The sequence below is a fragment of the Mycteria americana genome, chromosome 2 (assembly GCF_035582795.1).
Source record: "Mycteria americana isolate JAX WOST 10 ecotype Jacksonville Zoo and Gardens chromosome 2, USCA_MyAme_1.0, whole genome shotgun sequence".
Classification (NCBI taxonomy): domain Eukaryota; kingdom Metazoa; phylum Chordata; class Aves; order Ciconiiformes; family Ciconiidae; genus Mycteria; species Mycteria americana.
The window spans coordinates 151,137,347-151,154,405 of NC_134366.1; the positions used below are offsets into that span (position 1 = coordinate 151,137,347).

General features: G+C 40.3%; 1 protein-coding gene across 10 annotated transcripts in view; it reads left to right on the plus strand.

Moving 5' to 3' along the window:
- VPS13B (vacuolar protein sorting 13 homolog B) overlaps window positions 1-17,059 on the plus strand; it is a 491,276-nt gene that overhangs the window by 42,863 nt on the left and 431,354 nt on the right. For 7 of the 10 annotated variants that reach the window (XM_075495027.1, XM_075495031.1, XM_075495030.1 and 4 more), the window contains 3 exons: window positions 2,567-2,690; window positions 7,468-7,635; window positions 8,811-8,992. In XM_075495027.1, coding sequence (XP_075351142.1) covers window positions 2,567-2,690; window positions 7,468-7,635; window positions 8,811-8,992 — 474 coding nt within the window. The remainder of the gene's footprint in view (window positions 1-2,566; window positions 2,691-7,467; window positions 7,636-8,810; window positions 8,993-17,059) is intronic. The other 3 variants (XM_075495028.1, XM_075495032.1, XM_075495036.1) reach the window with 1 other exon arrangement.

A 17,059-nucleotide genomic window follows, 5' to 3' on the forward strand; every position in this document is an offset into this window, starting at 1 on the left:
GACTTGTAGCTCAAGGAAATATAAAAAGCTTATTGTATTGAATTTTATTTATAGGTTAAGATTTGAGACTTTCTTTCAAAATTAACACAATCTAAGGGTTCTCCGCCCCTTTCCTTTAAAACAAACACCCCCCCACCAAACCCAGTGTCCTAGCTCTCTGAAAGTGGTAAAAGCTTAAGCCACTCTTATTTCATCTTTAAGTGTTAGTAATACTCTATGCGATTAAAACATTGCATAGATTTTGCATGAAGCTATGAGAAGATTCATCAAACATGGCCGTGTCAGTATGCAGATAGAAAAGTTAGACTTGAATGTAGCCAGGTTTGATCCAGTTAACACTTCAAAAACAGAATGCCTTCCCTGGCCCCCCCTTCTTTTTCTTGTAGCCCACATAAATATTAAAAGGCAAGCATAATGTGATCCTATCAGATCAAATCATTCAATAGTCGCACTACAGCATTCTGTACAATCCATAAGTGAGCTCAGGAAAGAAGGAAATGTGCTAATTGAGCTGTTTGGTCACTCTGACATCTCGGGTTTTTTTGCAAGTGCAAAACATAAATAGCAGTATGGTGACTCATCTGAAAAAATATTTTCATGCTACATATGAACTAGTTTCCAAGAAAGAGGGTATAGTTAAAAGTTACTTCAAAAAATTTAGCTTAAAAGTCTATCATCTAATTTTTCTTGGTAAGCTGGAGTTGTGAAGGAGAGGTGAGCTTTTCTGGTTACAAAATATACATGTTGATGAAGAGCCTTCTGTCACTCCAGTTTTAAAGATAAAGCAAGAGCGTCAAGCTGTCATTATTGCTCAGGTATGCCATGAAGAGAGTGGTGGCTTACTAATGAAATTGCACCGTAGTTAGAAGTTCTGAGAGAGTCTCTTCAGGAGACTTGCATTCCTTGATGAAAAGAGTCAGAAAGTTGTCAGAGATAAGAAAGCAAACAAGTGCCCTCCAGAGTTGATGCTAAACACCCATTTCATTTTTTCATGCGTTGGAATGGGAAGGTTGTGTATGACTGAAATGACCAAGTAACCATAAATGAAAAAAAACCAAACAGTTCGTTTCAGTACTGTGTTAATGACTGGAGCATCTCAAATCCTTTATGGTAACTCATCCTTCTTTTAGAAGCTATCTTCTACCCTTCTAATACATGAATGGGTCTGTCTTCTGCAATTTCTCCAAGTTGTAAGTTCAGCCTTCTTTTTTTTGTTTGTTTTTTTTTTTGTTTGTTTGTTTTCCTTTCAGGCTAAGACTATATTGCTCATAAATTTTTTTTTCTTAGTGAAATGGTATTTCCACTTTATCAGAGAATTTCCCTCTGTGTTTTGTTTTTCTAAATATGGAGTGGAAGGAAAGAAACTATCTCTTCAATTGTTTTTGAAGTTGTAGACTTCTATTTCAAAATGTATTGTTATGTGTAACTTTTTTTTTTATTTTTCATGCAAAAAACATTAAGAAGCAAGTAATACGAAGATTTCATTTTGTAACTTCTCTGAGATTATTAAAAATGCCAGGCAGAATGCGGGGAAACACATGATCTATCCTTTACAAAAACCCAGCACAGTTTAAGCTGTTTGCTTTTTGGTGGTTAGAGGACTTAAGAATATTATAGCTTCATACTGCAGTACTTGACATTTGTTCCCCAAACCTTTCTTTTTGTGAACATGTTGTATGATCCTAGTAGTGCCATGACCCAGAGAGCATTTTGCTCTTTTTCTGCAAGAGACTACATCTATTGAAGAGATAGTTTCGCTTGGGTCAAAAGTTGTAAGAATTTGCTTCCTCTCTAACCTGCTCTTCTAACACACTTACAAGAATATTTGCATTACTTTTCTTGGCTTTATCGCACTCGAGCCATGTAGTTAAACTGTCATTCTGGAATGTAATGGGAATACTAGTGGGGTATTTAAAACCCTCAATTCAGCTAATTAAGATTTTCTTGTGTCTGCGAATTTCATCTTGTAAGGCTTATATAATATTCTCTAATTATGAGCCATGTTTCCTGCTTCTGAATTCCTTGAGGTGAATAAGCTATATAGAAGCTCAAGATGAGCAGGTGCCCTCAGTTCATTTATCTTTTCTGGAGCCATGTTTTACTATTTTAGAAGTCTGCAAAAATATTTTGCTTTGTGAATCAGCTTCAGTTAGCTGTATTAGGAAGGACATGACTGACATCTTGGAACTGTCTGAGGTGGTTTCATGAGTTGGCATGTAAGCTCATAAAATTCAGTAGTTTCTCCTATTTAGTAGGAGTCTGCAGGGCTCTGTCTCTGAAGGAATGTTTCAGCAGAAATGCAGCTAGATGAAGTGTGTTCAATTGAAATTAATAATTAAATGACTGAGGTTTGTTTTTTTTTTTTAAATTAAAGTTAGTGAAAGCATTAACTGCAAATAATTTTATATGTTGTCCTGCTAGTTTTGTAATATTTTCTGTAGTTAGACGCATGTACAGGATTGAAAAAGAGTAACAGAAGTTTAATATACCAAATCTTTACCAAGTCGCTCTCCCCACATTTATTTTCTTTTTGTTTGGTTGACTCAGTTGCTTTCTTTTCCTCTAGCAGGAAGACCACGAAAGTTGTGGTTCCAGTTCAACAAACCGCAGTACCACAGAAAGCATGAAATCAGCAGTAAAACCACGACGAGTTCAGCAATCTGCTTCTCCTGACCCTGATTTACCTCCAGGTAATCCATAATTTAAGAAGCTGGATTGTATTTGAGTGATAGAAAATACCTAAATTTCATTCAGGTGGCCACAATGTCTAAATTAGACTATTATATCTCTGTCCACCTACAAATCACGTAAAGGTGAGTGAAATACTTGAATATTATAAAATAGAATCAAATTACAATAAAACGTAATTAATCCTTGTATCTTTTCCTTCTGTTTTGTTGAATTCTTAAATTGACGGAACTCATAGTGCAAGATAGATTAGCATGAGAAACGTACTGTAGGGGTAGTGTGTTAGCTTTTATCCTCTGCAGCTCTGGTTCTTCTATTTCAGATCACTCTGTTTTCTACAGCTCATTAACTGCTTAGGGATTCACATTAAGTTGTTTTCTTGTATGTTTTCAGCCATTTTGTTTTCAGATTCTCATAATATTTTTAAAGATAAGGTTTTCTCTTTGAGAGTAATAATTCCTGAATTATTTCTTTTTTATGAGAGTAATAATTCCTCAATTCTTATTGAGTCCTGTATCTAGTGGTAGAGATGTTCACCACTTTTTTATTTTTTAATTTCCTGACATGGAATTCAGCTCAGTTGAACTTGGAGATATTTATGTGATATAAAAATGCCTAAGGAACTATATATCTGTTTACTACTACCTCTGAGTTTGCACAGAAATTTGGAGTATGAGGTGTTGTTTTGTGCAGAAAAATGAAATTGGAGAGTACTGGAATGAATTGCAATTTGCCTTCTTGGGGCATGTAACTTTAGAAGGGTTAAAGACATGACAGTTTTGTGTTAGGCTTTTTTCTGTCTTCTGTTAACAGAAATCTTATACTTGCCTTGAATCAAGAAAGAACATTGAAATTTAGTGTGTGGAATATTATGTACTACAGAGTATCATCTTGCTTTGGAATTGGTACTTGAGGAGCCAGATCTGGAGGCTCTTTTAAAGCTCTGAGATCCAGTAAACTCTGGTGGCTTGGAATTGCAGGAGAGGCTGCATCCACCGTATCCTACCATGGACAGCGCTTCAGCTCTGGCAGTTCCTTGGCGTTTGGTTCTTTGGGTCTCACCTGTGAACAACAGAAGTCAAAAGCTTGCTAAAGAATTGGATGATTATATCACCTTCAGTGACAGTTCTAGAATTTTGGTTCCTCAAGTTTGTTTCTGTCAGTGTTATCTGTGGACCTCCCAGAAAGGTGTCGTCTTAGTGAAAGGCTGGAGGTCTGCTTATTGTAATGTCAACATCTTAGGAAGTTAAAACATTTTAAAAGATGTATTTCCACAGATCCAGATGCAACATGTGCATTGAAAATTGGTTTGTGTGTCATCTTTTATGAATATATTGTGGTTCTTAATGATTAGTGTACTCATACGAATTGCATATATTGTATTTGCAGTACTGTAGCAAATTATCAGATCTGGTGCCTTCTTACATTACTATTTGATAGATTCTGTAGATGTACTTTGTGCTTCTCTGAAACTGTAGAGCACTATCACCTCCTTCACTTGTCATCACATTCCTTCTTCAACGGCATAGAGTATGTTGGTAGTGAAGTCTAATGATTCAGAGAGCACTAGTGAAATCTTACCTTATTGAATGGACTGTAAGTTACTTTCCATGTGGTGAAGTTCTCTAAATACAGTTGGTTTTGGTTTTTGATGCATAAATAACACTAATATAGAGGTCCCATGTGGTAAACAGCCTCCACGAGGAGTAGAGGTCTCCTTATAGGAAGATTTTATTCTCTGTGGTGTAGGATATGGCTTTGCTAAGCTTCAATTTGCACATCCTGGATTTTAGTAAGATGTTGAGTCATCTGCTTGGATTTGTTTCGGTCTTTGGAGGATATAGGTATCATACTACTGTTGTAATTTGTTGAAAGATTTATTTGACCTGCAGCTCTGCTGTGTTCTCAGAGATGGAGCTAGGCAGAGCTTTAGCTAAAAATGTAGCTTTGGTAACAATAGAGTACTGCTAAACTTAAGATGTTTAGATGTGACCAGTCTGATGATATCAATTCTGAATCAATAGACCACTCTGTGGACTATAGCGCTACAAGATTTTGGAGGGTTGGATCTGAAACTGCATTTGTAGCTCTTACTGCACAGTGCAGCCTCTGGGTTCTGGAGAATTTGGAAAAAGCATACATGTGGATTTTGTGTTGCACCTCAGGAGAGAACTTACTCCTACAGTTTTTCTAGTATTTTTAGTCACTTCAGCATAGAATACCTGAATTGTAGTGGCAAAGGTGGTCATAGTGTTATATTTAAAAATTACAGGACTAAGAAGCAACCCCCACCTGTTTTCTCCCACTTGTATTTAAAACATGCCCCCCCTTTTTTTAAACTGTATTATATATGATTTTGCTGATGTTTTCATTACTTTGTTTTGAATAGTAAGATTTACAATTTAAATTCATTTTCTTAAAAGACTGATCCTCACTCATGAGAATCTGATTCTAGTGTATTTAAAGCTGAACTTAATTAGAAAGCTCGTACCTATATGGTACTTTTAACAATATACTGCACCACTAGTTTGGAAATGTCTTCACAGAAGTGTGAAACAAATTTTTTGTCAAATGTGACCCCTGTTTCATTTGGAAGATAGAATTCTGCCCCCTCTTTTTATGCATTCAGGCAAAAAGACACACAGATGAAAGTGGTGTTGCTCTTTTCTTGAATACTGCTGGAAACTATCAGTATAACTCACTTTTTTTTTTCTGGATTTGTAATGTTTTTGTCGTTCACAAGCAGGAAAATGTAAATTAGATTGCATTTGAAAGAACCTTGAAAGCAAAATATTGAAAAAACTTTGGACCTGTGGAGGGACAGCTTCACTTTCTTCAATGAAATTAGTAGCTTGCTTTAAAATCATAATTAAATTACTGGTTATGATTTTATAGTTGCTAGTTATATAGTCTGCAAAATATTTCTATGCTGAACTTAAGCAACTAAATGCTATGTGCCAGCTTCTATTTATATACAGGTCAGTTTACACCACTCTAGTGATGAATATGGGTCTCTTATGCCCCTTAATTATTGAAATGATACATCTGATTTTTGGAATTCATATAAGCTAAAAATATGTTACCATTTTAAGAAGTCAGTGAAAATTCTTAAAAACAAGTTATTCCACATATTCTTCAGTAGTTTTTTTTAGATTGATATGCTAAAAAGGTAAATTCAGATTGTTAGAAATCTGACAGTACTAAGCTGTCAAAATTTTGACTTTGCATTTCTGGATTTCCTGTTTCTGTAGACAATGGTCTAAAACATTTTCTGGGTTTTGTTTTAATACAATTACAATCCTATTAAAGTGGCAGGAGATGTTAAAATGCTATTTCTGACCTGCTGGAACTAGCTTTGCTCAAAGGGTGACATATGCGCAAGAATGGTATAAAATGAAGCAAGCTGAGTGATGATAAGAAATGTGATATGTGTTTTACAATTAAGATTTTAATATTGAAATACTTTTAAAACATAGAAATGTACCTGTTCAGAATCAAAATACTCTGCTAATGGTAGCTGAAAGCATGTTTTGTGTTTAATAAGAGGTGGTTGGAGGCTTTGAATGCTGAAAAAAGAAAAACGTCTTATGTCAACTGTACTCAAGAAAATCACTTATGTAATGGTAAAACGCTCCATATACTCTAAGGTGAAAAGTAATATTTAAGTGTGAAAACGATGAATAGCTAGAAAAAGCAGAGTAGAATGGAAGTAGCAACCTGAGTCTGCTCCTACTGATCTCGCAATGTCCTGATGGTCATTTTAAGTTTTATTTGAATTAATATTGTTGATATGAGTTTTATTTAATGCAAGTTTCAGAAAACTACTCTTGAAGCCTGTGGATTTAAGCCTGTATCATTAACTGGCTTTTTTTTTTTCAGCGTAGTTACTAAATTAGACCTCTACAGCCTGTATTAAATGTATTTTTAGATAGAAAGTAAGTTATAAATTTTAAAACATAGAAATTTTAAGGCTTGTTTTTTTTTCCAGCACAAATGAGTTGGCTCCATAGTTACATTCAGTATGCATAAAAGACATGAATATGGGTAGTATTTAATTTCTTTACCATATTGGTAAAATATGAGTGTTTACCGCATACTGGGAATTCACAGACGAGATCATTTTTCCAATCACATTATGTCTGAAAAAATTTAAATGGATTTCTTCCCAACAGACTTCAGTGCAGGTGCTTACTATTTGGGTTGTTGACAGAAATTGATTTTGTTATACCTCACAGGGGTCTTGCTGAGCATGACATGGATATATGAGCTTTTAGAATGAAAAAAGTACTAGGCATATTAGTGTTTAGTTACCCTTTAAAAAAACTAGGTGAGGGGGCAAATAGGCGTAATAGATGCATACTTGAAAAGTAACCTAGCAACTGGTGTTCACTCTTCCAAACCTATTTCTAAATATCTTTCAAGTAAAAGTCACTGTCGTTAAAATTCATTGTCTACAATAATCCAGAGTCTTCTATCTTCTTAGTTTCAAAGTTGATTCTTGCCATTAAAAATTAATCTCTTACACTATATTATATTCCAGTATTTACTTTTTTTTTCCTATAGTTTATTGCATTTCCAGGATGCTGATTGACTTAACTGCCCTGCATGTTAAAGAGTTTTAAGTCCTGTGATTTTCGGATAAATAAAGGACAATGATACTTGGTTTGTTTTAATTTTGATTTTAAAAGAGAGTAGAAGTTTGAAATAATGACTTTAGTAAAAAATGAATTTAGCGTCATGTCTTCCTTATAACTCCGAAGAATTTGTTTTATTTTACAGGTTATGTTCAGAGTTTGATTAGGCGTGTTGTAAACAATGTCAACATTGTGATCAACAATCTCATATTGAAATATGTTGAGGATGATATTGTTCTCTCAGTCAATATCACTTCTGCAGAATGCTATACAGTGGATGAGTTTTGGGATCGAGCATTTATGGACATCTCTGGTGAGTAGATATTTTTTGGTTTTAGGTGCCACAGTGGAGGCACCCTTAAACTGATACAGAAATTTGCAAGTCTAGTAAAATTGGCTCTTTATGTCAGAAGTAAGATACTTCCTGCCTGTTTTCATTTCTTGCCAGTGTTTCCCTTGTCCTTTATTTTGAAGAGCCAATTATAAATAATATAGGTTGATTTTTAACACATACTTGTATGATCACCGATAATTATACATGTTTTGTAGTCCTTTCTGCTCATACTTGCCATCCTTCTGTGATTGCATTTCATTTTGTGCTTGCTGCTGGCAGTGAGTGCTTAGGCAATCTCTTTCTATTTGTGTGAATGAGCAGTAGCATCTTAAGGTGTTCCATTGCAATTGTTTGTGATGATCCTAAAACTCTCTAAAGAGGCTGGGTAGAGAGGTAGTAAAACGTGCTGTACTGTTGTGAGCACATCATACCAATTGCAAGACATGCTTCATTTTGCTTCACATTTTCAGGAAAAAAGAAACCCAAGTTTTTGATCTTTATCTTGGTCTTCAGAATCTGAATGTCTCAGTCTTTGAATTACGAAGGTTCACCTGTAAGTCTAGATGTCCTTACTGACATTTGGTAGAGGTGGAATTTGGGCACAGTAAGAGTATTTTAAGATCACACAGAAGATCTCCAGTAGAACGGGGAATTTAATGAATGGTTTCCTGACCACTGGACCCATTTCTTTGTTCTGGCTAAAATTGTTACAAACTAATACGACAAAATTACAAAATATGTTCCATGTTGAGATCGCTATAGTAGCTCTTGTTTGCTTTGGAAGATTCAAAAGAAAACTTTGTAGGAAAATATGCAAGATTCTTTCTGGGAGAATAACGAGAATAATATTTATTGGTCTTAGGCTTGCACATGAAGCAGTATTCTTATTTTATAAACAGATCTAAGGTACAGTGAAGGGATGAAAATTTGAATTGGGTGTAACTAATTTGTCCTTACTTTTTAAGTATTCAGCTGAAAAAGTCTGTGACACGTTAAATTATTCTCTTTAGACACACAAGCAAGTACTTTGCTGATGATTTAAATAATGACCACACAACCATCTTGATTGTTTTCTTCTAGATAAGAACATGCATGCATAATTTATTTTTTTTTAATGCAATATATTTTTTTAACCTATATACTTCTTTTAAAAGCCACCGATCTGGTACTGAGGAAGATGATCAACTTTTCTGACTGCACAGTATGTCTTGATAAAAGAAATGCTAGCGGTAAAATTGAATTTTACCAGGAACCTCTACTGTACAAATGTTCCTTCAGGACTCGTCTGCATTTTACTTATGATAACCTCAACTCCAAAATGCCATCTATTATTAAAGTAGGTATCAAAAATAATTTTTTTTTTGCTACTAACTTGTGAAATTTTGAGGTTTTTCAAAATCTGCTTTGAAATTTAAAGTAAAATGAAAAGCTAGTGTAGTTGTTTTTTGCTAAAGGGATTTTTTTGATTGTGTTTTGTTCATATGATGCAATTATTCTATGTACAATAACAGCATGTAAGTAAGGAACTAATGCTCTCTTATCTTTTCTATTTTTTCTGAAGTTTTAAAAAAGAAAACATAATAATTATAAGGAGGAAAAAAAAAGTTTGCAGATAATCTGTTAAAGAAAAAAATACTGTATGCTTTAAGGTACCTGCAATAAGATGGAAAGGATTTTACTTACGTTATTTTTTCAAAGGTAGCTCAAACTCTCATAAATAACAAGAAACTTCAGTGTATTAACACTATGTAGTGAACCACGTGAAATGGATTAGCAAGCCAAGCTCCATTCCTAGTGAGCAGGGATGCAATATTACTCATGAACATCTGACACTAGGTGACGTGTTTAGATTTTGCCGTGCAGAAGCAAAATGCCGGGTTGGTGGAGAGACTAAACTACCTTTCACTCCTACTTTTTTTTTTTTCCTGCTCTGAGTAGTCATATATGTAAGGTTTGTCTTCCCTCCCTCCCTCTGTCAACGAATACCAGTGGTGCCCATTGAATTAGTTGAGAACTGTTTTAAATCGACACAAGCTTTATACCAGGCTTTTCCCAAGTTTTGATAAAAAATAATCAGGTGTATGCACTGCAAAATAGTCAATTTTGAGATAAATTTTGATGGGCATTTCTCAAGAATATAATTTAGAAATGTTGCTCGTTCAGTTGGGATACGGCATTTGTTTGACTCATGATATGATTCAGGAAGTTCTAAGCTGTTGTGAACTTAAGGTTGGGAGTTAATTAGTAATCACGTCCAATTTGTCAAATCATGGAATCATTAAGGTTGGGAAAGACCTCTAGGATCATCTAGTCCAACCGTCAACCCAACATATCCATGCCTACTAAACCATGTCCCGAAGTGCCACATCTACATGTTTTTTGAACTCCTCCAGGGATGGTGACTCCACCACCTCTGTGGGCAGCCTGTTCCAATGCTTGACCACCCTTTCAGTAAAGAAATTTTTCCTAATATCCAATCTAAACCTCTCCTGGTGCAACTTGAGGCCATTTCCTCTCTTCCTATCACTAGTTACTTGGGAGAAGAGACCAGCACCCACCTCACTACAACCTCCTTTCAGGTAGTTGCAGAGAGCGATGAGGTCTCCCCTCAGCCTCCTTGTCTCCAGGCTAAACAGTCCCAGTTCCCTCAGCCGCTCCTCATAAGACTTGTTCTCCAGACCCTTCACCAGCTTCGTTGCCCTTCTCTGGACACGCTCCAGCACCTCAATGTCTGTCTTGTCGTGAGGGGCCCAAAACTGAACACAGGATTTGAGGTGCGGCCTCACCATGTGCTGAGTACAGGGGGATGATCACTTCCCTAGTCCTGCTGGCCACGCTATTTCTGATACAAGCCAGGATGCTATTGGCTTTCTTGGCCACCTGGGCACACTGCTGGCTCACGTTCAGCCATTCAACCAGCACCCCCAGGTCCTTTTCCGCCGGGCAGCTTTCCAGCCACTCTTCCCCAAGCCTGTAGCGTTGCATGGGGTGGTTGTGACCCAAGTGCAGGACCTTGCACTTGGCCTTGTTGAACCTCATACAGATGGCCTCAGCCCATCCATCCAGCCTGTCCAGGTCTCTCTGTAGAGCCTTCCTACCCTCAAGCAGATCGACACTCCCGCCCAACTTGATGTTGTCTGCAAACTTACTGAGGGCGCACTCAATCCCTTTGTCCAGATCATTGATAAAGATATTAAGACTGGCCCCAATACTGAGCCCTGGGGAACGCCGCTTGTGGCTGGCTGCCAACTGGATTTAACTCCATTCACCACAACTCTCTGGGCTTGGCCATCCAGCCAGTTTTTTACTCAGTGAAGAGTACACCCACCTAAGCCATGAGCTGCCAGCTTCTCCAGGAGAATGCTGTGGGAGACAGTGTCAAAGGCTTTCCTAAAGTCCAGGTAGGTGACATCTACAGCCTTTCCCTCATCCACTAGGTGGGTCACCTGGTCATAGAAGGAGATCGGGTTGGTCAAGCAGGACCTGCCTTTCATGAACCCGTGCTGTCTGGGCCTGATCCCCTGGTTGGCCTGCACATGCCTGTTGAGCACACTCAAGATGATCTGCTCCATAATTTTCCCTGGTATCAAGGTCAGGCTGACAGGCCTGTAGTTCCCCAGATCCTCCTTCCGGTCCTTCTTGTAGATGGGCATCACATTGGCAAGCCTCCACTCTGGGACCTCCCCTGTTAACCAGGACTGCTGATAAATGATGGAGAGTGGCTTGGCAAGCTCCTCCACCAGCTCCTTCAGTACCCTTGGGTGGATCCCATCTGGCCCCATAGACTTGTGAGTGTCCAGGTGGCATAGCAGGTTGCTAATTGCTTTCCTCTCAATTCTGGGGAGTTTATTGTGCTCTCTGTCCCTGTCCTCCTGCTCAGGTGGCTGAATTCCCTGGGGATAACTGGTCTGACTATTAAAGTCTGAGGCAAAGAAGGCATTAAGTACCTCAGCCTTTTCCTCATCCTTGGTGGCAGTGTCATGTGGTGTTGTCCCTGTCCTCCCCCCCCAAGCATCCAATAAAGGAGGGAGATTCTCCTTGGCTCTCTTTTTGTTGTTAATGTTTAATGTATTTGTAAAAACATTTTTTATTATCTCTTACAACAGTGGCCAGATTGAGTTCTAGCTGGGCTTTTGCCTTTCTTATCTTTTCTCTGCATGACTTGACGAGATCCCTGTACTCTTCTTGAGTTGCCTGCCCCTTCTTCCAAAAGTGGTAAACTCTCCATTTTTTTTACCCCAAGTCCCAGCAAAAGCTCCCTGTTCAGCCAGGCCGGTTGTCTTCCCCACTGGTTCGTCTTAAGGCACATGGGGATAGTCTGCTGCTGTGCCTAAGGCTTCCTTCTTAAAGAGTGCCCAGCCTTCCTGGACCCCTTTGCCCTTCAGGACTGTCTCCCAAGGGACTCTCTCAACCAGTGTCCTGAACAGGCCAAAGTTTGCCCTCCGGAAGTCCATGGTAGTGGTTTTGCTCATCCCCCTCCTTACTTCACCCCGCATTGAGAACTCATATCATGGTTGCTAAGCCCAAGACGGCCTCCAATCACCATGTCTCCCACCAGTCATAGAATCATAGAATCGTTTGGGTTGGAAGGGACCTGTAAAGGTCATCTAGTCCAAGCCCCCTGCCATGAGCAGGGACATCTTCAACTAGAGCAGGTTGCTCAGAGCCCCGTCCAGCCTGACCTTGAATGTTTCCAGGGATGGGGCATCTGCCACCTCTCTGGGCAACTTGTTCCAGTGCCTCACCACCCTAAGTTTAAAAAATTTCTTTCTTAAATCCAGTCTAAATCTGCCCTCCCTTAGTTTAAAACCATTACTTCTTGTCCTGTCACAACAGGCCTTGCTAGAAAGTCTGTCCCTGTCTTTCCTATAGGCCCCCCTTAAGTACTGGAAGGCTGCTATAAGGTCTCCCTGCAGCCTTCTCTTCTCCAGGCTGAACAACCCCAACTCTCTTAGCCTTTCTTCATAGGAGAGGTGTTCCAGCCCTCTGATCATTTTTGTGTCCCTCCTCTGGACCTGCTCCAACAGGTCCATGTCTATCCTGTGCTTAGGGCTCCAGAGCTGGAGGCAGTACTCCAGGTGGGGTTTCACCAGAGCGGAGCAGAGTGGCAGAATCGCCTCCCTCAACCTGCTGGCCACACTTCTTCTGATGCAGCCCAGGATACGGCTGGCCTTCTGTGCTGCGAGCACACATTGTTGGCTCATGTCCAGCTCTTCATCCATCAGCACCCCCCAGTCCTTCTCCACAGGGCTGCTCTTGATCACGTCATCTCCCAGCCAGTTTTGATACTGGGGGTTGCCCCGACCCAGGTGTAGGACCCTGCACTTGGCCTTGTTGAACCTCATGAGGTTCACATGGGCCCACTTCTCCAGCTTGTCCAGGTCCCTCTGGATGACATCCCATCCTTCTGGCGTGTCAACTGCACCGCTCAGCTTCGTGTCATCTGCGAACTTGCTGAGGGTGCACTTGATCTCACTGTCAATGTCATTGATGAAAATATTGAACAGCACTGGTCCCAGTACGGACCCCTGAGGGACACCATTCGTCACTGATCTCCATCTGGACATTGAGCCGTTGACTACTACCCTCTGGATGCAACCAACCAACCAGTTCCTCATCCACCAAACAGTCCACCCATCAAATCCATATCTCTCCAATTTAGAGAGAAGGAGGTTGTGGGGGGGGACCATGTCAAAGGCTTTACAGAAGTCCAGATAGATGACATCCATTGCTTTTCTCTTGTCCACTGATGTGGTAACTCCCTTGTAGAAAGCCACTAGGTTGGTCAGGCAGGACTTGCCCTTAGTGAAGCCACGCTGGCTGTCTCGAATCACCTCCCTGTTCTCCGTGTGCTCTAGCATAGCTTCTAGGAGGATCTGTTCTGTGATCTTCCCAAGCACAGAGGTGAGACTGACAGGTCGGCAGTTCCCAGGGTCATCCTTCCTACCCTTTTTAAAAAAGGGTGCAATGTTTCCCTTCTTCCAGTCACCAGGGGCTTCACCTGACTGCCATGACTTCTCAAATATCATGGAGCGTGGCTTGGCAACGACATCAGTCAATTCCCTCAGGACTCTGGGGTGCATCTCATCAGGTCCCATAGACTTATGTATGTTCAGGTTCCTCAGGTAGTCTCAGTCCTTCTCTGTTTGTAAACAGCAGGTCAAGCGAGGCACCTCCCCTGGTAGGCTTGCTTACCAGCTGTGTGAGGAAGTTATCTTCCACACATTCCAGGAACCTCCTAGGCTGTTTCCTCTCTGCTGCATTGTATTTCCAGCAGACGTCTGGTAAGTTGAAGTCCCCCACGAGAACAAGGACTAGCAATTGTGAGACTCCTGCCAGCTGTTTATAGAATGCTTCACCTGCCTCTTCATCCTGGTTGGGTGGTCTATAACAGACACCCAGCAGGATATCTGCCTTGTTGGCTTCCCCCCTCATCCTTACCCATAAGCACTCAACCTTATTGTCATAATCGCCGAGTTCTACGCAATCGAAATGCTCCCCAACATAGAGCCACCCCACTGCCTCTCCTTCCTTGCCTATCCCTTCCGAAGATCTTATAGCCATCCATTGCAGCACTCCAGTTGTGAGAGTCATCCCACCACGTTTCTGTGATGGTGACTAAGTCATAGCTGTCCTACTGCACAATGGCTTCCAGCTCCTCCTGCTTGTTGCCTATGCTGCATAAATTGGTGTAGATGCACTTGAGCTGGGTTATCGATTTCACTCCCAACATTGGCATGCCACCCTTAGGCTCCCTTCTAGTGAGCCTGGTTACATCCCCTTCCCCTTTCAAACCTAGTTTAAAGCCCTCTCAATGAGCCCTGCCAACTCACGGGTGAGAATCCTTTTTCCCCTTTGAGATAACTGAACTCTGTCCATTGCCAGCAGGCCTGGTGCTGTGTAAACGTCCCCATGATCAAAAAACCCAAAATTCTGCCGATGGCACCAGCCTCTGAGCCATGTGTTGAGCATGTGAGTTTCCCTGTACCTTTCAGTATTCTTCCCTGCCACCACTGGGATTGAGGAAAATACTACCTGCGCTCCTGCTCCCTCAACCAGTCGCCCCAGTGCCCTGAAGTCCCTTTTGATCACTTTTGGACTTCTCTCTGCAACCTCATCATAGCCAACCTGCATAACCAATAGCAGGTAATAATTGGAGGACTGTACCAGACCAGGGAGTTTCCTAGTAATGTCTCTAACCCAGGCCCCAGGGAGGCAGCAGACTTACCTGTGGGCTGGGTCTGGTCGGCATATTGGGCCCTCTCTTCCCCTCAGAAGGGAATCGCCCATGACAATTACCCTCCTTTTTCTTAACAGAGGCAGGCGTAATACGTGGGGCTGGCTGGCTTACCCTAGGCAACCCCCTGCATGGTCCTTCACCTACATCCTCATTTGCCTGGCCCACAAGTTCCAGAGCCCCATATCTGTTGTGTAAGGGCAAGTGGGAAGGTGAGGGAGGCTGGGCGGTCTGCCTGCTGCCCCGAGCAGGGACCTGTTTGCATTCCCTCCCTGTCTCCTAGGTCCCCTTCTCCTGCTTGGTGGCAAGAGGGTAGGGGATGCTGTGCTTCTTGTGGAGCCTCCTGCTGCCTTGGCCTCAGGGATGGTAGGGTGTGGCTCCACCAATCTATCTCCCTCTCACACTCCCTGATACTCCTTAACCTTTCCACTTCCTCTTTCAGCTCTGCCACCAGGCTGAGCAGATCACCCGCCTGGTCACACCAAAAACAGTTGTTGTCTCTGCTGCCCTCTGGTATGAGTGACAGGCTCGGGCACTCCCTGCAGCTGGACACCTGGACAGCTGTATGGTTAAGTGGGAGCTCTGTCTGGGTCGCCACATTCCTTCTGGCGATGGCTTTCGGGCAAGTGGAAACCATAGCTAGGCCCTCTTCTGGGAGGGCAATGACCACTAGTTGAGTTACCCTTTAGAGCCAGGAGGGGGACTGCGCCCTGCCCAGTTGCCCTGCCTGCCCAAACTGCTGCACCACGCCCTATTTGCCCGCCCTGTTCACTGCGCTCTCTGGGGGTGGCTCTTGTTTGGCTGCCCCCTCACATACAAGAAATGCCCCTATTTCTTTTATGTGCTGTATGCCTTCGATTACTTTGCGCAAATCTGGAGATTCGTGGATATGGTAGTGGCCGTATGACTATTTATCCAGATAAGAATTGTCACAAAATGCTAGGTGGTTGTACACAAATGTCTGGTAGTATGTATGTTTGCAGAAATTTCATTTTTTCATGTGCGGATCTTAATTTAATAATTAAATCTAGAAAGACTGATTCTGCATATTAGAAAGAAAAGGTGTTTTCTTTTTTTTGTTCACAGTAACTGGTAAGAATTTTGGAAATTTGCTTATTTTGAGTTTTATAAACAAGAAGTTACATATTCAGTGATATTAGGACTTTTAATCGCGTACCTTGTAACTTCGGGATCTATATGAAGTCCAGGAATAACAAGGAATCATCATATGATTGTCTATATTTTACCAGTTCAGGAATAACAAGGAGTCATCATATGACCGTCTATATTTTACCAGTTATGGTCTTTATGTTCTCTGGTGACAGTATGATTACTGCATATAGACAGTAAATCTTAATGTTAAAAAGCCTATTTTTGAAATTAGCTGAATAGTTCTGTAAATTTTGGAGAAGTAATCTGTGCCTAGCTGAAGTCCTATATGCCAGTTTTGCAGAGCAAAAGTCTATGGCCAAATTACATGTCTCTGACCGCACACTTAAATGGAAATGCTGACAGTCTTCCATATAGTTTAAAATGATACTGCTGTTGTAAAAATGATGATGATTATTATATTGTAACTTACAATTTTAGTGGATACTGGACTAAAATAAAACAGATACTACAATGCACTGAGGTGGTAGTAATGTAATTAAATTTGTATTAAACTTTTCTGACTCTCTTTGGTCATTTATTGCCCCTGCCCTTTTTTAAGGACATTTCAGTTTGTTCAAAGTTGTCTTTTTTTTTTTTTCTTAATATATACTCTGAATTTTTTTTTGTTATGTTGCACATAGTTTACTTATCTTTTCCTTTTTTTTCTTCTTTTTAAATTTTTCTCCTTTTTTCTCTTCAGTCTTTAAACATACTGTTTATGAAGATATTCAGAAATGTTCTCAATTAAATCAAAACATTTAGATACATGATGCTAGATTAATATTTAAGTGAATTAGTAATTGTTTATGATGATCCAAAGAATAATGGTCCAAAGGTAATGATTTTTTTAAATCTTCATTACACAATGATTAGATCTACAAATCTGTTGACCCTCACAAATTTTACATTTGATAACTTTCTGATTTGTTGTATGCATGGAGATTGTGCGTTGTGGATCATCAGGATGCAGTTTTTTAAAAAGACTGTCTTTAAAATATTTAACTATTGCATGGA